The following is a 21,665-nucleotide window of genomic DNA, read 5'->3' as shown; positions in this document are numbered from 1 at the left end:
GTATCTTAGTCAATTAATGTCCGATCGAAGCTGGTTTACATAAGTTACCCTAAGCTCGAACCAAAACCCTGGTGACAATACGGGCTGTCACGGAACGGTAATTCGGGCGGGGATACTATTTTTGTCCAGGGCTGAATTAACCGTCGGTAAGGCTAACTGCCGTCACTGCCTGCCCTCCTCCGGATATCCGGCTGTTTGTTACGGCCTTGACTTGGCAGGCTCTGCAAGACATCTTCCGTTGATTCTCCCATGTCTTCTCCCATGTTGCACTTCATACCGTCGAGCGCATGGGCAGTCTTGCATAATCAGCGACTTCTGCTACTATGGCACCGGAAACGGTGAGAAGTAGGGTGGGTGAAGGCAAGCAGGATGCAACTCAAGACCGGAGGTCCGATAAAGCAACGGTGCTCAATCAATCAAATCGATGAGAGTTGTCCACAGCCCTACTGCCTAGCGTCTTGGCAAGAGATTATCGGTGTCGGTCTTTCTCCAGTTCTCCCGCTTCTAATCAGACCAAGGGGGGAAGTCATTCTTGTCCCACTGGGCTGCATCATCATCATCACCATCATTCTCTCTTCATCCCTCCTCCAAGGTTTCCTCTCACTGTGCATCGCTCACCGACCCCGACCCGCTCAAGCCGTCCCCGATCCATCCCTCTCTACAAGCTTAGACCCAGTTTAATCCCATCACCTTGACGTCCTTGTCCTTTCCTCCCCGGATACCCCGTTTCCGCCCGGTCGATTCTCCTCGCGCGACGGTCGGCTTCTGCCCGAATCGCTCTTCCACCCCCACCATCCGCCGAACCACTCCTCGAAGCCCCCAAATAGATGGAAGACATTTCCTCAACCTCGATAGCAAACACCTTCCGAAATCTCGCAAAACGATACCACACCCACAAACAAATAGAGACCGCAAGCCAGGTGGAGGCGGTGGTGGACCAAGTCCTGCAGCAGGATCCGGATGACCCGAGTGCGGCCCTCGTGCGCTTCGGAGCCCTAGTCCTCACCTTCCTGGAGCAAGGGCAGTGGAGCGCGGCCGTAGACGTGGGCAATGTGGTCGTAGACACCCGAAAGGCGCTGTTAGGCCCGGACAACCCGGCCACTCTGACCGCCATGCATAATCTCGTCTCCGCCTACTGCGGACAGGGCCGATGGAGCGAGGCCATCGAGCTGGGGCGGCGCGTGGTCGAGGCCCGCCAGGCGGTGCTGGGCATGGACAGTCCGCAGACCATGGCGTCCATGTCCAACCTGGCGTCAGCGTATCGCAACAAGGGCCACCTGCGACAGGCCGAGGCGCTGGAGAAGCAACTCCTCGACTTGAAGACGAAAACCCTGGGACCCGATCACCCGTCCACGATGACCTCCATGAGCAACCTCGCGACCACGTACACGTACATGGGCCGGTACGACGACGCCGCCCGCCTCGAGCAGAGCGTCATCGAGCGCAGCGCGCGCGTGCTCGGCGCCCGCCACGGGTCCACCCTGACCTACAAGTCGAATCTGTCGGTCACCTTCCGGGAGCAGGGGCGGTTGGAAGACGCCGAGAAGCTGGAATCCGAAGTTCTGGACGCGAGGGTCACGAGTTTAGGGGTGCAGCACCCGCTGTGTCTCACGTCGATGGCGAACCTTGCGGCTATCTATCGGGATCTGGGCCGGTTTGAGGAGGCGGAGCAGCTGGAGGCGCAGGTGGTGGAGAGGAGCCAGGATGGGCTGGGCGGCGATCATCCGCAGACGTTCATGGCCATGGTCAATCTGGCGACCACCTGGCGGCTGCAGGGACGACTGGACGAGGCGGCCAGCCTTGGGGCGCGGGCCGTCGCCGCTATGAAGCAGCAGCTGGGCGATCTGCATCCCCTCTGTCTGACGGCCATGGCGGAGTTGGGGTTGACCTTCCAGAGTCAGGGGCGCACACGGGAGGCGGAGGCACTCACGGCGCAGGCGTTGCGGGGCATGCAGAAGGCGCTTGGGGACAGCCATCCCCATTGTCTGACCACCGTTGCCAATCTAGGGGTGATCTATCAGTCGCAGGGCCGGTGGAAGGAGGCCGAGGCCCTGGCGGAGCGGGCGGCGCGCGGCCGCGAGAAAGTCCTTGGCAAATCCCATCCGCTTACCCTGGCGTCCATGCAGGATCTTGTCCGGGTATGTCAGGTGCTAGCTGCAGATAAGACGATGGACACGCGCGTGAGGGTTCCGGGTTGAGGGACATGAGAATTGCTGGCGTTATCCTGCGTTATCTGATGAGACATGATTCAATATTGGGGGTGAGCTTAGTTAGCGATTGATCTGAGTAGTTACTGCGTTAAAGAAGACAGCAACTGAAGTCACCAAGCTTGGGAATATTCCAATGCAATAGCAGTGAGGCATTATGATACGAGATTATGGGTGAAATAAGAAGAAAAGTCCGCGTTGAAGCAGGAACGTGGCTGAGGGCCACTTGTTGGGCTGCACTGCCTCCTTGCCAAGACTCGATGCTGCACTAGTGTTGAGACATGTGCGGGGGTGACCACATGCCAGTTGATTCTACACTCAATGGCTACGTTTTCAAGGACGTGGATTGATGGTAGATTCTGACTACAGGGGGCTATCTGAAAGGAAGTAGCCAAGGCCACCGAGGTGGGTAGTGAGCGGCAGCCAGGCGAGAATCGCTAACACACCCCCTAGCTTGGCCCGCGCCTCAAACATAAAGCAAAAGTACGTCCATAGAATTGCTACAAGAGAAAAAAAGTATCGAGAACTATAGCGGTGAGAAGTGGTAATATAGATGGGGAGAGCCTAACTTATATAACGCCTAGGAAATTCACCTACACCCCGGCTATGAAGAATATATTTAGAAATAGTGGAACTAAGCTTTTAGTAGTAAAGAAAGGTATATCTTAAGTTTTAGGATTTTTAAGATAGAAGGGGAACAAGATATATAATAGTTAGTAAAATTTAAAACTGGCGGAGAAAGATGTATGAGGTTTTATATTTAATATTTTGCCTAGAGACGGCTACGACGGTCAGCTGTTAGGCTACTGAAGATAATCTGAGAGACTGAAAAAAGTATACATAGAAATATAATTAAAAGTAGTGCTTTATATGTAGTTTATAATAATTCTTACTGTAAAGTATAATCCGTGTACTTCTGGATACTATAGTACCTTGTGAAATGTATTAAATGTATCTTAGTAGGGCGCGCAGCAGATTAATAGATTGTATCTGCTGGATAGAATGTTGTTATATCTCTGCAGTATTAAGAAATAGCCCTGGGGTGTTATAGTATCGATTTTCCACGGATTACTCTTCCGAGTCGAAAGATCCGAGGCATCAGGATATGCAGGCTCTGTTACTCAGCGTCTGAATAATCTAAAGACTCATCTCTTATCGATTGAGCAAGATGTAAGGAACCAAGGAAGATATGAGAAGTATCTTATTCTGAGGATCTTGGATTGCCCGCTGTCTTTCTTCTCATTCTATGCAGGCGACGCGTAGTGATGCAACAGACAAGAAGATAAGCTCGGAGGATTTGGAGACTTAGCGGGATTACCCGGCCCGCATTACTATCTGCAGAAACCAACTCCGCAGGCCCGGGAATACAACTTGGTAACTAGTCCTAGAAAAGATAGTCCCGCACGAAACGCCTTTCTTGAGCGCGAGGATGCCCATAAAACCCGAGCTTGGCTCGCAAACTACGCCCAGTTTGGGTCTCGGACTCGGCAGTTGCGGTTTCGTGATCTCACATGAGTCAGTACAGTCAAAAGTTAGCACGGCGAGTACATATCTGGTACTTGGTCAAGATAATCAAGTGGAACCAGTTGACTAGATAAGACGGTCTGCAGATATGTGCGACACTTAGACAGCTTGTATTACTACGAGGCCAGAAAATGAAAATCAACGACACGATGAGGAAGCTGAAAAAGATGACCAAGTCGACAAAGCAACGATACATCTCCTTCAGGAGTCTACAAAATGTGCTCATCAGCAACCACTTCTGGGTTCGGCTCAGCTACGGGCTGCAGCGTCTCTTCGACCGGCTCTTGCCCATTCTGAGCCTTCTTGTTCCTCTTTTTTGTCTTCCGACTGCTGCGCATGCCCCAAGCACTCCAATCGTATTCTTCCAGAGGCGGCATTGCGACTGAAGCTTCTGGTTCAGGTTCTTGTACTGGCTGTAGTGCTGGTTGGAGTTCCCACAACGAAGGTTCAGTTTCAGGTTTGATCCCCGAATCCATGAGCGGTTCTGGCTCCAGCTCAGATAGAGCCTCCGGCTCTGGCGCAGGCTCTGGCGCAGGCTCTGGCGCAGGCTCTGGCATAGGACCGTCGTCTACCTCGACCTCAAGCTCCGCTTTTGGGACAGGTTCAAGCTCGGGTACAGGCAGGAACTCAGACTCTGGTTCCGGCTCAGTCACTGGCGCCGGCTCATCCAGTCCAGCAATGAATTGACTGGCCTCCTCTCTTGCCCTCTCGAAAATGCCGAGCGTCTCATCGATGATGAAGCGGTCAAAGCTCGCCTGCTTCCCAATGCCATAATCCCGGATAATATGTCGTAGAGACACTTCCTCATTCATAAACGCGAGCTCCAAACGCCCCCGAACAAACCCTTCAAGCCAAGCACGGATCGGTTTCTCCTCGCCAAGAATATCATATACCTCGCTTGTCACTCTTAAGATATCCTCCGGAGGCAGCCGATCGGCAAATATCTCCAGGAAGTACCTGGCCAGCTCCTGTAGCTCGGAAATCTCGTACCGCACCGCCGCAGCGTAGGTGTGCATTGCGCGTGCAAACTCCTCATTGTTGCGGGCGCGTAGGATGCTGGACGCCTCGGCAGCAGTCTCGATGGATGGAAACGGGCTGTAAAGCGTCTCATATTTACCTGTGGAGAGGTAGTGGATGAAGCTATGGGCGGCTTGGGGTTCGATAGCCAGCTCCAAATGAAAAGTTTCGCCCCCTGTCCAGCCTGACCAATCGTTATATGTCCTGGGTCTTCGGTAGACGTCGGATGGATTGCACTCGAGTCGAGCGTAAGGACGCAGGTAGTATTGAAGAATGGTGTAGTATTCGTTCTTTACTTTGAGTGTGATCGGGGCGGTCTGGTAGGGACTGTTGCTGTTAGAGCCATCTTGCATGGAAGAGGAAATCACGAGAACAACAGAAGAGAATATCAATACCGGAAAGAGAAAAAGTAGGAGTAATGAGGGTGATAAGGAAATATGAAGCATGGGCCATCAAGGCATAGGGTCCAATCTCATCGGGCTTACCTCTCATCTCGCTGAGGATATTCTGACAGCACTGGAATGCTGAGGGCCTCGTCTGTCTCGTTGTCTTGGAGAGGTGGTTGCTCCGGCTCACACTCCGGCTCACACTCCGGCTCACACTTCGGCTCCAGCTTCGGCTGCCGGTAACTTTCCATCTTCTTGCGGTGCTTCCCGTTTCTCTTGACCATTCTCTTTGTCAGTTGGCGTCAGTCCAATGGTGTAGATGAGAAGGCGGGTGATGAAGAAGAAGCGGTTCTGTGTCGGTTTAATAGCCTACCCGAGGGAGGTCAGACTGAATGGATGAGGAAAGTACAGTACACAGAGACCCCCAGAATCCAGTGACACGTCAGTCTCTAGCCCTGCAAACAAGGCCGCGAATGTTATGCGTATCCGTGGAACACGCCGGGCGGCTGGTGTGCGCTGGCAGCAAACGGCGTGGTGTTCCAAACTGCTGGGACGAGGCAGCCAGTGGCTGTTAAGCGGGGTAGGAACCTGACCCTGGCTTACCTCCACTTCCATGATCGACTACTTTACGCCTTGCCAAGAACTTCACTTAGTTGATCACAGGGCAGTTGTTTCGGGAAAAGAAGAAGATTATGTAACTATTATTGGATACTTTGCAAATTTCGGGTGCTTCACCATCGAGTCATTCTCCCCGTTTGAGGACAGCCTATAGAGCTTGTCAACTAGATCGGAAGTCTGTTAGCTTTGTGCACTGTGGAATCTCTATAGTTTGTATAGTATCATCAGGGTGAGGGCTCAGTCAGAGAACTTGTACTCATGGTAAGAGAAGAAAAAGACCCGAAAACGCCCATCTGAAGCTCTGGAGCCGTGAACTGTTCTCAACCGAACAAGAACCCCTCTAATTCTAAGCTGATCTACGCGCGGGTCCGGGCTCGAGCTCGGCCCACGAACCCTAACTCTCATCTAACCTTACTGCCTAGTCTTAGCTATGGTCAAAATGTTCTATTCGATGTGACTACTGTGAACGGCACTGTTATGGCGATATAGAATTCTTTTTCACAACAACATGACCCAATCTACATTTCTTGTCACAGAATTTCTAATGCCTGCATGCCTCAAACTTCAGTTGTCGACGTGTCAGCTGCCGGAATGAGGGGAAACGGGCATCAGGCGTACTTGATTGGACCCCATTCGGAGAGTCAACCGCGCTAATGCAAGAGCTTCTCAGAGACAGTTCGCAGTAGATTGCGCGTGTCGGAGCAATGAGCGGGGGTGGCAGGGCAGAGTGCTAGCAATCTAGTGAATGTGGTGGGTTTGCCTGGAAGCCCTTTGCCAGAGTCGGGAAGGTTCCCTCGAATGCCGCCCAACGCCCGCTAGAGCTGCATTTGTATACATCTCAATTTGGCAACTGCTATTTTATTTCGTAATCATTCAACCAGCATCATCGGACACTGAGAGTACATGGCTCTTCACTGCCTTGGCAGCGGTCTTGGGCACTGCAGCGGCGGCAGTAAAGGCAACGCAGGCCAGGAAAATGTGAATTTCATCCCCGTAGCTCTACCTGTATCCTGATACCGCTCGCGCTCTCGACTAACACATCCGCAACAGGCGAGACCTTCTAGACTTCGCGATCTAAAAGCCACCTCCAAATTGTCCGGAGGGTTAAACACGCTACAGAATGCTTCTGCACGAGGCCACTTGGCTGCTAAGCTACCAGAATCAGCTTAGCAGGAGTCCGGGTCGACGTTCGCTTCCAGAGGGTGTTCCAGCAAGGAGCCAAACAAGTTTCGTCAAACCAAGGCCACGAAGTGTGCCCGCCTGCCCAGTACACACAGCGATTTGGCTAGCGCTCAAATGGAATGTAAAACTGTCGATTGGGCGCGTCACGCCCCCAGTGATTCAGCACGTAATGGGCTACGGAATGAGGCTTACCGGAAATTTCAAGAAGAGGATCCCAATGGCATGGAGTGACATATGTACTCAGCATTGTTGGGCTTCGGCTATGAATCATAGAATATCGCATGATGTGTGCTTCGGGCTTTGCGCAGCAGGGCTACTAAATCCACGCGCAGAGATTGTACGCCCCCGTTTCGGAATGCAATGACTTGTAGGTAGTATCGTCAGTTTATTTTGGTCGCTGGCATTGGGACGAGAGTATAATACTCTAGCTGGACGACATGTATACCTAGTAGAGTGTATGAACCTTGATTTTCCATTTGAATAGTTTCATGCCGCCAAACTACCAACTTGACAAGCAGAAGTGGGGTTCAGATCAATCATGCTTTATCGGAGCTCAAGAGAGCAAATCTTAACTGAGGCGTCAGTTCTTGGTACGCTAACCTATGGATAAAAATAGCCTATTATTTTCTCAATCTATCATAGTATGGGGCGGGAGAACCGGGGGAAGTGGTCACGGGTCATGTCAGCCTTGCCCTAAATGCGAGAAGCACTAGTGAGACGGGTGGATGCTGTAGCCGCCTTACGGTGCTACTTTGTACGTACTGCACGCATGGCCACGTCAGCATTGTGACCTGCTCTTACGATGCCTATTTTGTTTCCAAAAAGTGTCGTGTCACTGTAAATCTGACCGCGAACCCTTTCCTTCACTTTCAGTGCATCTCTACACATAAGCTTTCCACACCAGATATGGACAATTTCGATCCAAACAATACCCTTCTCGAAGGAAATACGCATTATTGAAGGTCGCAGCGAGATGATAACCCCCATGGCGAGAGAGACTTCTGCGAACTGGTATACTATACATCTAAGCGCGCACCAATAGGTCACACCTTCTCATACAGAAGACGGCGCGTACTCTTTGGCCTCTCTCTACATAAAATGCCTACCTCTTCTTTCATTCGGTCTCACTTTCAACTCCAATATCTTGCTCACGCTTTCGTATCTGCTTCTTATCTTGCTTGTCTGTTCTTCTGTTTGATTTTTTAGTCTCGAGATGGACAAAGTGTAGTTCACCCTCCGTCAAACCGACTACCCGGCTCCCCCGGAGGAAGCCCTACTCTCCGGCCACCGCTTCCCGGGTAGCATCACCACGTCCAACCCTGAAACTGCACCTGAAACTGCACCCTCGATTACCCTGTGAAGGGGAGGGTCACCAGGGGACTGTCGCTTATACTGTGCAAGTCGTGGGAAAGAGGTATGAAGATGAAGCTTTGATGTATGCTGTCGAGAAAATCTCGCAGGCTCTTCATTCATGAGCTCCTGGGGAGACATTGCCTGTTCGCCTTTTGTGCTTGGGAGCAATTAAATGCTACGTATGGCTTGAATCTTATTTGATAAACCAGGTGTGGAGGAGATCAGCAGTGTTTTTATTCTTGTCTCTACTACCTGCCATAGTACATCTACCACGCACTATTATACATACGAACTCAACTTCGTGCTTGATACCCTATGAATGACCCTTTACTAGAAATATTTGTCCAGTGAGTTACGATTCCGCTGCCTTGAAGGCGGTAACCACCATCTTGTTAGTCAATATCAACCCAACCAAGCGGGGAAGCCAATAAGGGGAATTGCTTCACTATCTTCTACTTCGTATAAGCATTATAGATTCCCGGCGTGACGGAGTCTCCTGCCTCCTGTGGTTAGTTGGGCACCTCACCGCCTCGGCCGCGTGTACATAGTTCCTCCTAGATAGCCTGGAATCTACTATCTTCACGCTCTCATGGAAGTTAAATGAGGGACAGTCTAGAGAGCTGCAGAGCTTTGCACGCGCTGGGACGTATACCTATAGATAGACGCAAAGCTTGAAAGATAACCAGACCCAAAGCCACATTATCAATACGGCGCCTCTGGCAAGAATGAGTGAATATCGGATATCGGGAATGTTATCTACAACGAATGACAAACATCGAGTTCTTTGGCCTCAATTAAACTTTTCCATATTTCGCTTTACCCATTAGCTACGTTCAGCTTCTCCGCTACTCCGCATTTTTTATAGTTCCACCCCGCATTCACAACACTTCGGCACATAAATAGTATAGACCCAGCGTTGGAAATAGATTTGGATAGTATTCCCTCTTCCTTTATGTCTAGAGAGACTCATTTGATACACATAGTCTTACTCCTCGAGCTGAGCAGGCTTGAGGTAATCGAGCATTTCTATGATTATGCCCAGAGTTAGTATCCGACAGAAGTTTCACCATGGAAAAGATTTCCTCACCTTTGATATCGGTGCTGGATATCTGATCGGCAGGTATAATACAAGCTGGACGATCCACAAGATTCCAGACAATAGTGTAGGTGGTCCGGAGATATGTGTCGTGTGGCACTGCCGGATGAGGGGCGCCAGGCGCCAACACAACATCTAGACTGTCCCGTCGGAAGACGTCGGTCCAATCTTCAATGAGCTGGTCCTTCTCTAGGTTCATTTTCACGGGATCCTCCAAAGTTTTGGTCGCCTTTTCATAGCCTAAACCAGCCTCGATGGCTGCAACCAGAGAGGGAATGAGGGGCTCTCCTGATTTAGTCGCATGGTACAGAGGATAATGTTCATGGTCCAGAGCAAAGTAAGAGAGGGCCAGATGTTCTGCATCCACAATAGAGGGAAACTTCCCAAGGGGGATAACTTCATGCCCAGCCGAGATCAGCTTTTGGGCCACTGACTGAATCGTGTGAAGTACTTCCGGCTCGCAAGGTCGCAGAGGGTCTTCCAGGAGAAGGCCAATTCGGAGAGAACCCAACTCCTCTGGCCGACTCCATGGTATCGGGGGGCAACTGAGATCTGTTTTCCATGGGCTAGCCTGGATGACAGACTGTAAGAAAAGACGAAGGTCCCTGGCCGAAGTCGCGAGTGGTCCCGTAACCGGGAGGAAGCAAGGGACAACAAGCCGTACGGGTACAACTTGTCCCCCATGGGAATCCGGCTTGCAGGGGGCCTGAAGCCGTATGTGCCGCAGCAAATGGATGGGATGCGGATGGAGCCAGCAATGTCGGTGCCGACGCCGAGTAGAGAACCGCGAAGAGCGACTAGCGCGCTTCTCCACCACTGCTTCCTCCGGCTGTAAGGGTGAGATTTCTCGGATTCTAGCGACAGTAAACATATGTAGTTCGTGATTGTAATGCTCAAGGTTCGGGAATGGGACTAAATAATCTTACTAAGGTCCGTCCAAAAATGTTGTTGTGAGAATCTGCAGTCTAGTGAATGATCTATCAGTCGCTACAGTTTGGTGTTGTTGCAGACTCGAAATCCACTCACCATGCATGATTGAGGCACGTTTGTCTTGACGTACAAGACCGCCCCAGGCGAAAGCAATATGTCGACAAGTGGAGAATTCTCGGTTGCTGGTCCATTTTTAATGAAGGATACATATTCAATCGTAGAGTATTCGCCGGTCACATTTAGAGAGTCCTACACCATTGTTAGTAATAATTTATCGAGCACGACTGTACGTCTGGACCTTCAGGCTGATTGGAAGCCCGTGTAATGGTCCCATAGGGCGGCCTTTTCTTTTGAGATACTCGTCCAGAACCTTGGCGCGCTCTAGGGCAGTCTCGAAGAATATTTCCGTCAAACAATTGGTCTGATAGGAGGTTAAAAATTATCCACAGTTTGACAACGTCAGACACTAACCAGCTGCTGGGCGATGGCCGTTCGCTTGCAAAATGCCGTACACACTTCTACAGCAGAGTATTCGGAAGTCGAAAGCTTCTCTAACAAAGCGGTTGCATCCAGCGTCTCCGTGATTTCTAATTCCCGTGAATCTAGAATGCTTGACTGCGCTGGAATCCGAGTCACGCTGATTGGGGAATTGGGAGAGACAGTAGCGAGGATCTCAGGTGTCAAGTGCCATTCTTTCCGTATTTGGGCCAAGGCTCGATCCCGATGGGACGAGGTAAGTGTCTGCCATGACGGTGGGGGGTGGATGGGAGCCATGAGAGATGAATGGGTGGTAGTACTGTGCCTTGAGATTCAGGAAAAGAAGACTGCCTTTGGTTGAAGATCTCGACTATGCGAATGTGACCTATGTGCCCCCATTTATATATGCCTGGCAGTGGACTTGCAGAATGCTAGCGGGATAACTTGGAATCCATTTACACTTTCACATATCAAGAAGCGGGGGGATTCCGGCAAGTGGACGATCCAATCAGATGGTTTACCGCTAGCTGCCCCCAGATACCCCAGTGGGATCACCCTCGCGCATACTCAGTCAGTTCGTGTACGATTGTCAGTGGAGATTTGATTATTAATTTCAGATCTGCCGGCTTTATGTTCGTTCTCTGAGTTCATTTGCTAATGAACCTCAGATTATACCTGGATAGGAAGCGGTACAAGAGAGACGGAAGGCGGTGGATCGATGACAGTGGCAAAAACGACAATCGTATCGCACCGAACCGAGTAAGTTGCTCCAAGCTACCCTGCACACTCGGCCGGTGTTATATCTTGTGGACACCATTTGCAATAAGCCTGACCTCCACCCTTTCACCCTTTCCCCAAAGACCGCTGCCCCGTTAGCCAAACGCAAGGGATGGGACCTAAGTCACAAAAACCGAAGTCCCGTACTAAGACGGGATGTTTGAGATGTACGGCCGCCCCTCCTGTATTCGTGATACCGGATCGTTACAGCTTATGCATCACGTGACCCAGGCCGACAGCAGGCGAAGAAGTGCAATGCTCAGAAGCCCCAGTGCAGTTCATGTGCCAAAGCCGACGTACCATGCATCTGGCCTGACGTCCAAGTCCTGGAGAGCAGAGATCACCGCCGTCGAGACGCTCAGTTTCCATGTGCAGTGACCCAGAACCCGCCGGGTGGACTTGACGGGGCTTTTGCGGCCAGGGATCAGCCAGAAGCAAATATTCTGCACCAAGCCATCGGCGTCTTCTTGCCTCTACTGGATCTACCTACCGCACACTCTGAGTATGGCAAGGTACGAAACTATATTGTCGGGATTGCATGCCATAATATTGGCGTGATGACAGCACTCCTGACTTGTGGTGCTCTTTTCATGTCGACTGAGGATGCGCTGTACAGCGCAAGAGCGCTTCCGTATTACAGCCAGTCTATTGTCCATCTTCAGGAGAACCTGAAGCTTGTCCAGCTGGGTAGTGCTTTGGATGAAGCGACATTGGATTTACCTACTGTCAATGTGATATTGCTTTGTTTAGCAGGGGTACGTGAAAAGAATATTACTATTTTCTTGGTCAGATGAACTGATATTTCTTCCGACCAAAGTCATGGGGCAAAGAAGTATCGGCTGATCACAGATGCCATATTCTGGAAGCCTGTCGCATCTTCCAGTTCCGCATGAAGCACTTGAGCAAATCGATCTGCCGATCCCGAAATAGTCTTCTCTTCCAGCGTATCCTATGCGAATCCATCATCCATCAAGTCTGCTTAACGCAGATGACTATGCCTACACTGGATGGATCTGACCTGAATCTTATCGAAGAGACTCTATGGCCTAGTATCCAACTGGAGCTTGGGTCTCGGATTTTTAGCAACGATTCATGGTCGACATTGGAGAGTCCCATTCTGGGGCTTCCCTGGCAATTACATAAGCTGGCGTTCGATGTGAACAACCCTAAAAATGGCAGTGACCCTGATCTGATCACTTTGCTGCTACATAACTGTGAAGTCTGGAAGCAAGGACTGGGAAATATGGCGCTGGGCAGCCAAACAGTTCTCAGAGGCAAACTGCATCTTTTGGCTTTAGCAGTCCTCCTATCTTCGCGGCTCTCTGTAATTCTGGAGACCAAAACCCCGCCGCACACTGTGCGCAGGGTATCTTTGCATTTTCAGCAATTGAACCAGCGACTGCTGAGAGAGGCACGGTCACTTCTGGGATCTTCCCATGAAATGTTGCTGATGGATGATACTTTTCATGGGATATTGGGCCTAGATATCCTCAAGAGAGCTATTCACGACTCTTTTGAATCTTCATTGATCGAGTACCTCCTGCAAACCAAATGAGATAGGTACCGCTGTCGACAGATCAAATGTGTCATTGAAGACCCAAGGAAAGACTAGGACAGTCAGGCTATTCTCGGCGCTTTATAAATCCAACTATGCATTCCATGAGCCAATACAACTTAATCAATAAATCCGTATTTACGAAGAGACTCATCTCTCCTAATTGCCACTGCTCTTGATGCTACGGAGAGGCGGGCTTTTCTAATGCCCCACGTGTGCGAATATTACGTGCACAAGGAGAAATGGCCTCGTGCCGGGACTCAGTATTAGGGCTAGAGTTTGGAATAATGGGATGAACAAGTGCCTTTCGCGAGACCAAGAGTGTCAATGTATTGCCTTAAGGTGTTGCTGCTAATCTGCCTAAGTAGGCCGGGGGTGCCGCGTTCTCAGCCGGCAGCAGTCTGGTCACCGCGCTCACATCCCGTGGCCGGATTACGCAGGAACGCCGATAAGAACCATCCTTCTTAAGTAATTAAACCGTCAGTGACTATCTAAACTTCCTCCTTTCTCTTCAGTACTCTTACAAAACCTTAAGGTCAAGGAGGGGCAAGGGTGCTAAGCAGCTAGCAGTGGGCCCGTCTGCCACAACTCGTCGAGAGATTCGCCACTTCCCTTAAACGAGGTGGAGGGGTTGGCCACGGGGACAGACAGCATCGTAAACGTAGACTGGCACAAAGTCATAAACGACATAGTGAATGTGCGAGATGTTGAGTCTATCGCAGGGTGCAGTGCTCAAAGGCATAGCGCCCCCAGCAAAATAATATTCAAACCTCCGGACGTGGATGAAAATTCAATACGAAGGAACCTTACTTCTTCTGGGCAGATACCAAGGCAATCTGAACCAGCCAAGTCGACCGACAAGAACGACGCGATCACTGAGCAACAGGAAAACCTTTCGATTAGAGGCTAGCTTAGCACATATGTCTCCGAATGATTCTCGGACACCCGATGTACTTTCACGCAGACACTGCCAGAGTCCGCTATCTTGGGCTTTGTGTACTCATGTGGGGGCTTGGTAGTGTATTCAAGAGCAAAACGGGGGTGGGTGGAGGCTTTGCTTTTCACTCCGCACTAGTCTTGTACATTTACCGAATGCGATTGCCTGGAAACTGAGACTTTTTTTCAAAATGACGCTTGGAGGTTAACAATGCTAAGCCTTAGGGTAAATATGAGTGGTTTTGTGAGCAGAGGGTGCCAAGGGTTGGTTGGGGGCCAGATCTTTGAGTGATTGATTCTAGTCGTAGCATTAGTCACATTCTTGATAACTGATAGTTCTGAGGTAAGATAGCCCTAGCCTACATAACAGATGGCTTTTGGGGCATCTCCGTCTTCATTAAGATAGGAAAAGGAAAACAAACGGAAAACAAAGGAGAGTACTGAAGTAGCATCCAACGGGAGGACGGATCACTTCACCCTCACCTCCACCTCCATCACCTTCTGGATCTGCAGCTGGCCCTCGTAGCCTGCGACCTCCCCGTGCTCCCCCATCCGGCCCGTGGGCGGCGAGGAAGCCACTGCTGCGCTATGAGACGCCGCCGCGGGCCCGGGCCCATGATGTCCATGTCCATGTCGCCCTCCGCTCTCGCCGCTTCGCCTGCCGCCGTTGCTCTCCAGCGAACTGGTGTCCCCACCGCTGTGCTCGATCGCGGTCGTCCCGTCACCGCGTTATTGGGGCTACCTGAGAGGAACTAGCAATATGCGCGGCGGGCGGTGAGCGGCCCCGGCTGTCGGAGGCCTCGGGACCGCCGACAAAATTACTACTGTCAAAGCAACGTTTCCATCTCAGAATTATATTATCTATTAGGCTAAGATAGAAGCTAACTCAACACAGTTCTGCTTCGTAACAGCAGATACCATCGGATTCGATCCACACGAGCACGAACCCCTCCAAAAGTCCATGGGAACGGTTGCAACCGTTTACAGGTTGCCCTGACCGGCGCTGGAGGCAGGGTTGGTGCTGGCAGCACTGGGAGTAGGGAGAGAATCGCCATCGAACGCTTCGAGCGCAGTGGTTGAGGTGCCAGTGAGGTCACCACCGTTGGAGTTGGCGACGCAAGAGCGGCCGATGTAGGAGGAGCAGGTGGAGGAGGCGCTGTCGGAGGAGAAGAGGACACCCTCGAAGGTGTCGGTCTCAAGGACGGTGTCGACATCCTCGAAGTAGTTACCCTCGGCGAGAACATAGCCGCCGGAGCCGATCTCGAAGGCGTGGCCGGAGTTGTCGTTCCAGTAGTTGTTGTAGATTGAATACTCATCTATGACTACTAACTACTTATTCTAAGATATTATCTTGTAAGCAGGCTTAGATTCCAACTCCCAACCACAATATAGTTAAAATAAAGGGTCATATATAAACACTGCCCAACTAATCAAATTCTCAATAAATTCAGTACTATAATATAGGAATTTCTAGTATTTAAAACAAGAAGTTTTACGGGCCTGCACCTCGGCAACCATTCAAAGTACTTCCCACTGCACCCTAAATCAAGAAACCAGTTTATAGAACCGATGTTTAAACTTGTTGCACCATATATATAAGAATGTTCGGGCAAGCGGGTAAGGCAAGGATCGGTCATAATCAGACAGTAAATACTTTAAAAGCTGGAAGACTAAGACCATACAAATTTTATTTCTTATTATTGTTGTTATTATAGAAGAGAAACTGGATACGGCTATATGGTGTTTTCAACTTCCGGCCGTTACGTGACCCGGCGATCCCAGGCCACCAACGCCGACACACTCCATAACACATAAAGTAATATTATCTTGACTTCTGCGGATATAACCGTAGCTGCAATTGCGATCTAGGACTGGATACCTTGTTAATATCATGAATATTGTTTGGGGTAATATATATTGACGTGCAGCATCTAAATCGGTATCAAGCGAGACGTGGACCTTAGCTTCACTTATGTATCGGAAGCGATCTGCCGTATCAGCAGTAGAAGATGCCCATAACAGCAAAAAGAGGCATATAAAAATAGCAAGCGTAATAAATAATAAATGCGAGCAAAGAACACCATCTGAAATACATAGCGGGCCGAGGGGGTAAGTTACAGTAGTTGTACGGTGGTTTTCTCCGGTTATATAAAGTTTTAATAGAGTTATATAAAGTTCTGACTAATTATAAGCTTTTTAAATCTAGAAGTACTAATCTTTATATAAATAATAGATTATATTAAAACTATATCTTTTTAACTAGATCTAAAGTAGTTTTCAGCCTTAAGTAGTCAGAGCGAAGTGAGGATCACCAAGCCTTGTATATATATTTTTTTCTAGCTACTATTATTGGTTTTTCTATAGAAAAAAACTTTAAAAAACTAATTTACAAGTTATTTTTATTATTCTTTATTTTAAAAAAATATATTAATATTTATATTATATATAATACTAACTGTTTAGTACTAAGAGTTATAGATAAAAACTAGATCTAAGCCTATAATTTTTATTTATTTAAATTAAAATTACCAAAACTACTATAGAATTTGATAAAAAAAAGCAAGTTGAATTTTATTATTTATTATATTCAAATTATACTAAAAATATAAGACTATTTTAAAAAGAATATACTATTTCTAATTATATATTTTATTTATTATCTAGTTATTATCAGACTACTATAAATAAAATTATATAATATATAACCAAATCTTACTAAATATACTATATAATATTTTAGTTTATATTACTAAAAAAACTATAATATATCTACTAAAATCTTAAAAATTAAAATATTGTATAATATATCTGTTTAGAGACCTGTAAACTTAAAAATTTCGGGATTTTAAAAAAATAAAATATATATTTTATATTATTAGTTATTTATATAGTTTATATTCAAAAAGAATATTTAATATATACTATTACTGTTAGCTAGATTAATGAAATATTAGAATCCAAATCCGAAGATATTAGTTTACAACTATTTAAAAAGTTTAGAGACTTTATGTTGGCCGCTTCAAAAGCCGACTAAGGTGATATACTTAATGGATTATAAGTGGTTGATTTCTCTATCTATATAATATATATATATTAAAGATTGCCTGAGGCAGGAAGTAGTCTACACTAGCAGAATAGTTAGATCGCCCGAGATATATAAGCACAATAGTTAATATTTTTTTCAGCTTACTATAAGAAACGTATAAAGCAAGACAAGCAAAAAAAAAGAATATATAATATATTATAAAGAAAATATATATTAGATAAGAAATATATAAAAAATAAAAAATAATCTGCATAAATATATGCTGAAGAAAATGTATATTAAATAAAAAATAATATATACTAAAAAAAATATATATTAGACAAGAAATAATATATACTAAATAAGAAATATAAGAATAATATTTAAGAATATAAGATTAATATAATCAAGGTTTTTAATATTAGATCTTATTAAATTAATATTAAAGATTATTAAATAAGAGCTATTTATTAAAAGATTTTTTAATAAAAATATTAGTATTATTATAGTTAAAGAACTAATTCTTAACAGCTTTAAAAAATATTTATATTTTATTATTTAACAGTTTTATAGGTTTATTTTTTTTGGTTTTAATATAAAGTTTAAATACTATTGCTAATAGGCTTTAAAAATTTCTGTTAAAAAAATTTTTTTTTTTATATTTTAAGTAAAAAGGGCCTTAGCCGGCTACAGATATATTTAAAAAATCTTTAAATATTATAGAAAGTTTATAGATTTTTCGAAATAATTTTTTTATTATAGTTAGTATAGGTACTTTTTATATTAGATATTTATTCTAAATCTATTTATATAACAGTAGAAGATTTAAATTATTATGTATAAATATTATATTAGTACTAGCTGTTTAATTTTAAAAAAAATAAATAAAATTATTTAAATTAAAGTCTAAATCTTTAGTTTTTATATTAAATAATTTTTTAGAATATTTCTTGTTTATCTCTGCAGCGTAAATAATAGTAGATATTTTTATTTTTATTTTTTTATAGTAATAGTTTTTATTTTAGTTTTTTTTTAATAATAGCTTCAGCTTTTTTTCTAGCTGTAATTTTAGTTTTTTTTCTGGTTTTCTCTACTATATATTTCTTTTTTAAGTTGATTTTTTTAGATAGATTATTAAGATTTTAATCAACTTTTTTTACTTTTATCTTTTAGTAGTAGAAACCGGAATAAATATATTATTTATTTAACTGTTTTATATTCTCTAAGTTTTTAAAATTATATAGTCTGTTAATAATAAATAAGACTGCTTTTTATACTAAATAGTTATAGTTTTTATATTTAAAAATAATTTTATTAAGTTGGTTTTTCTTGGTTTAAATAAGAATATTTATTTTAATAAGTAATATATTTTTTAATCTAAATATCCCGAGCGCCAGTCGCGTGTATATTAGTTAAAAATTTTTAATATTTTTTTAATATTATTATAATATTAAGTGATTTATATAAATATTTTTTTTTTGATTTTATACTCCGAGTTAAACTCTAGAATCTTTATATAGATTTATTTAATAGACTAATTAATACTAAGATTATTAATAATTTTATAAAGCTTAGTACCGATCTGGCTTATTATATAAATATATTTAATTAAATTATTATAATATATTATATTAACTATAAAGTACTTAGTACCTATAGTCCAGCCGATTTTAAATTTTAGTAGAATTAGTAAAATAAAAACTAAAGCTTTTAGTAATATTAGCCAGAAGTTTAAAAAATTATTAAATTTAAAAATTAGATTAAGATATTATATTAGTAAGATATTAGTTTTATTAAAAATATTATTATTAGACTTATACTTTAAGAAGATTTTAAATAATATAAAATTTTCTATTTTTAACTTAAACTTCTTAGTTTATTTTAAGTTATTTCTTTTATTCTTAGTTTTTTTCTTTATCGCGTAAAATATATTAGTTAAAAGAATTTCAGCTTGATTAAATATAATAACTAGATTATTTATTTTAAAATTAGTATAATCTAATATAAAAAAAAATAAGAATATAAAATAATATTAGAGTGGCTAACGGCCAGGTCAGGTCAGGTTAATTGGAATTTTTATATCTGACCGCCAGGTTATAGTTAGGTTAAGAAAATTTTTATATCTAACCACAGTATAGCTAAAAAAGAGATAGTTAATTATTTTAACTATTTTTAGTATTAAGATCTGTCTGCTATATTTATTTAGGCTTTAATATAGTTAAGATATATTTAGATTAAGCAGTTATTAATCTAACTATCTTAACTATTATTTATAAATATATAGAAATAAGCTTTTTAAATCAGAAAAAAATAACTAAAAGAAATATTAATATCTTTTTTATTTTTATTTTAAAGAATTAATTAGAGATTTCTAATAGTACTAATAAAATTTAGTTTTTTATAAAATTATAATTCTTATAGTAAAAAATATATATAAAAATATATAATTATAGCTCGGTTTAAGCTATATATCTTAATTATAATATATAATATTAGAAAAACTATATATTTATTAATAATTAGATTATTTAAAATAAATATATTATTTTTATTTTATTATTTTTTTTCTTATTTTAGCTTAGATAGTCTATTATATTTTTATTTTTATTTAAAAAAGCTGAATTATCTGTATAATAAATTAAACTTAAAAAAAATCTCTATAATATTATTTATATAGTTTTTTTCAGCAACTGTACTTTTTAATAACTATTTTATTAAATATTAGATACTATAAGAATAGTTTATTATTTTTATTTTTTTAATTTAATTAATCTTTTTTATTTTTTTTATCTAGTTAATTTTTTTAATTTATTTAATCTTTTTAATTTTAAATACTTTAAAAACCTGCTATTAATTATATTAATTTTATTTTATTTATTTAATTTAACCGATTCTTTTATATAATAATAATATATATCTTAAAGTTTTTTTATATTTTTCTTTTTTTTTCTTTCTTTTTTTATACTTAAAATTCTTATATCTTAATACTAAATAGATTAGTTTTTAATTATTTAAATAGCTTTTATAGATATTATATCTTTTATAAAAAGCTTTATATAAGTCTTTTTTAGGTTTTTTTTATAAATATTAAAGTAATCTGACTAATCTGATTAATCTAATTAACTAAAATAAATAAGATGCGGTAGGCGCCTTAGCTATATTTAAAATATAATAAATTATATTTATATAAAAGTATATTTTAAAATAAAATAAATTATTTTTAAAAAATTTTCTATTTTTTTTTTTTTATATTTATTATTTGTAGAGTAGTTATAGAATTATAAGTTAATTATAATTATTTAGTTTATTTTTAGAAAATACTATTAAGTTTTTTTTTTCTGTTTCTTAGATATTTATAAATTATAATAATATTTAAATTAAGATAAGCTTTTTAAATCAGATTTTTTCTTTTTTTTTAAATCTTCAGATTACGTGTATTATAAAGAATCGGAAGATTATTTTATATTTAATTTATAAAAAAAAATATTCTATTTTTTAAAATTAATAGTAGAAAATAATTTTTTTTAAAATCTATATATAAGTTTAAAAACTGCTATTTTACTTTGGTCGGAAGAAGATATTAATAATATAAAATAATTTTTAAAAAAATATATTATTTTTTAATAAAATTTTTTATATTTACTATATTATCTATTTTTATATTTTATAATATCTAAAAATTAAAAACTTAGAAACTAGTTTTATAAGCTACTATCTTCGCAAGAATTATAAAAAGAAAACACTATTAGTAATATCTAAATAAATAATTAGTTAGATATTAAATAAAGAGCTATTATAGATATTTATTTATTTTTTTAATATAAATTTTTTCTAATTATTATTTTTTCTAGGCCTTTACAGTCTATAATAAACAGAACTTTTAGAATTAAATTTTATATTTTATAATTATCTGTTGCCTACTATTTCAAACTGTTGAATATATTTAATTTAAATAGATAATTAATTTTATAATTTTATTTTTCTGCTGAAAATTGGTTTTTTTAATTAAATACAGATTAAAAAATATTTTTTAAAGTTATTAAAAAATATATATATACAACTGTTATTAAAGTTTTTAGATATTAGAAGAATATTAGTTATAATAAACTACTAAACTAGTTTTAATTAGAAAATATTTCTTATTTTAACTAGATATTTTTTAATAAAAAATATAAATTATTATAAAATTCTACTAGACTTCCGACCGGTATTTAAATCTTATATTAGTAAAAATCTAGCTATAATTATTCTATTAATTTTATATAAATATAATCTGTTTTATTAGTTGTTAGATATAATAACTAATAATACTAATAATAATAGTTTAAAATTTAGTATAATCTTATTTAAACTCCGGACTTAGTTCAGTTAAAATATCTAGTTTTATAATATTTTACTTAATCCCGATTTTATAATAATTATTTAAAACCAGTATTATATATTTTATTTTATTTATATAATTTAGTTTATAGTTAATATTCTTCTGCAAAAACTTTAGATTAAGACTTTAAATAATATTATTAAATATATATAAAAAAATTATAATAAAAGTTTTAAAGCCTCTTCTAGTATGTTAAGAACT

The 21,665-nt window shown here is 41.6% G+C and overlaps 5 protein-coding genes across 5 annotated transcripts; 2 read left to right on the top strand and 3 right to left on the bottom strand.

The window, feature by feature from the left end:
- The first annotated feature begins 719 nt into the window (after positions 1 to 719).
- Positions 720 to 2,384, top strand: BO95DRAFT_278320 (kinesin light chain 3). The gene has a single exon (XM_025581626.1). It carries the CDS (start codon positions 828 to 830, stop codon positions 2,196 to 2,198), a length of 1,371 nt encoding a protein of 456 aa, XP_025437532.1. The 5' UTR covers positions 720 to 827; the 3' UTR covers positions 2,199 to 2,384.
- A 1,413-nt stretch (positions 2,385 to 3,797) lies between these two features.
- BO95DRAFT_447305 (uncharacterized protein) lies at positions 3,798 to 5,559 on the bottom strand. The gene is made up of 2 exons (XM_025587590.1): positions 5,234 to 5,559; positions 3,798 to 5,075 (listed from the first exon to the last, which is right to left on the bottom strand). Exons 1-2 carry the CDS (start codon positions 5,416 to 5,418, stop codon positions 3,941 to 3,943), a joined length of 1,320 nt encoding a protein of 439 aa, XP_025437531.1. The 5' UTR covers positions 5,419 to 5,559; the 3' UTR covers positions 3,798 to 3,940.
- A 3,713-nt stretch (positions 5,560 to 9,272) lies between these two features.
- Positions 9,273 to 11,135, bottom strand: BO95DRAFT_507503 (amidase signature enzyme; the record flags this gene model as incomplete). The annotated part of the gene is made up of 7 exons (XM_025591256.1): positions 10,785 to 11,135; positions 10,612 to 10,734; positions 10,410 to 10,562; positions 10,310 to 10,370; positions 10,048 to 10,237; positions 9,375 to 9,988; positions 9,273 to 9,313 (listed from the first exon to the last, which is right to left on the bottom strand). Exons 1-7 carry the CDS (start codon positions 11,085 to 11,087, stop codon positions 9,273 to 9,275), a joined length of 1,485 nt encoding a protein of 494 aa, XP_025437530.1. The 5' UTR covers positions 11,088 to 11,135.
- A 544-nt stretch (positions 11,136 to 11,679) lies between these two features.
- BO95DRAFT_485757 (Zn(II)2Cys6 transcription factor domain-containing protein) lies at positions 11,680 to 13,122 on the top strand (the record flags this gene model as incomplete). Its single annotated transcript, XM_025590424.1, has 3 exons — positions 11,680 to 11,734; positions 11,778 to 12,322; positions 12,385 to 13,122. The coding sequence occupies 3 exons, from the start codon at positions 11,680 to 11,682 to the stop codon at positions 13,120 to 13,122; spliced, it is 1,338 nt and encodes a 445-aa protein (XP_025437529.1).
- A 1,917-nt stretch (positions 13,123 to 15,039) lies between these two features.
- BO95DRAFT_436117 (uncharacterized protein) lies at positions 15,040 to 15,576 on the bottom strand (the record flags this gene model as incomplete). The annotated part of the gene is made up of 2 exons (XM_025585214.1): positions 15,040 to 15,380; positions 15,555 to 15,576. 2 exons carry the CDS (start codon positions 15,574 to 15,576, stop codon positions 15,040 to 15,042), a joined length of 363 nt encoding a protein of 120 aa, XP_025437528.1.
- Between the last annotated feature and the right edge of the window lie 6,089 nt (positions 15,577 to 21,665).

Source organism: Aspergillus brunneoviolaceus (genome assembly GCF_003184695.1).
Source record: "Aspergillus brunneoviolaceus CBS 621.78 unplaced genomic scaffold BO95scaffold_86, whole genome shotgun sequence".
Lineage (NCBI taxonomy): Eukaryota > Fungi > Ascomycota > Eurotiomycetes > Eurotiales > Aspergillaceae > Aspergillus > Aspergillus brunneoviolaceus.
The sequence above is the reverse complement of the archived record's forward strand: the minus strand, read 5'-3'. Positions and strand labels throughout refer to the sequence as shown.

What these genes read in the sequence shown, in the direction of transcription:
- BO95DRAFT_278320 (XM_025581626.1), top strand. Translation starts at nt 828, where the DNA reads ATGGAAGACATTTCCTCAACCTCGATAGCAAACACCTTCCGAAATCTC.
- BO95DRAFT_447305 (XM_025587590.1), bottom strand. Translation starts at nt 5,418, where the DNA reads ATGGTCAAGAGAAACGGGAAGCACCGCAAGAAGATGGAAAGTTACCGG. An exon ending in TATCCTCAGCGAGATGAGAG is followed by an intron (nt 5,076 to 5,233) that starts GTAAGCCCGATG and finishes TAACAGCAACAG; the next exon opens with TCCCTACCAGACCGCCCCGA.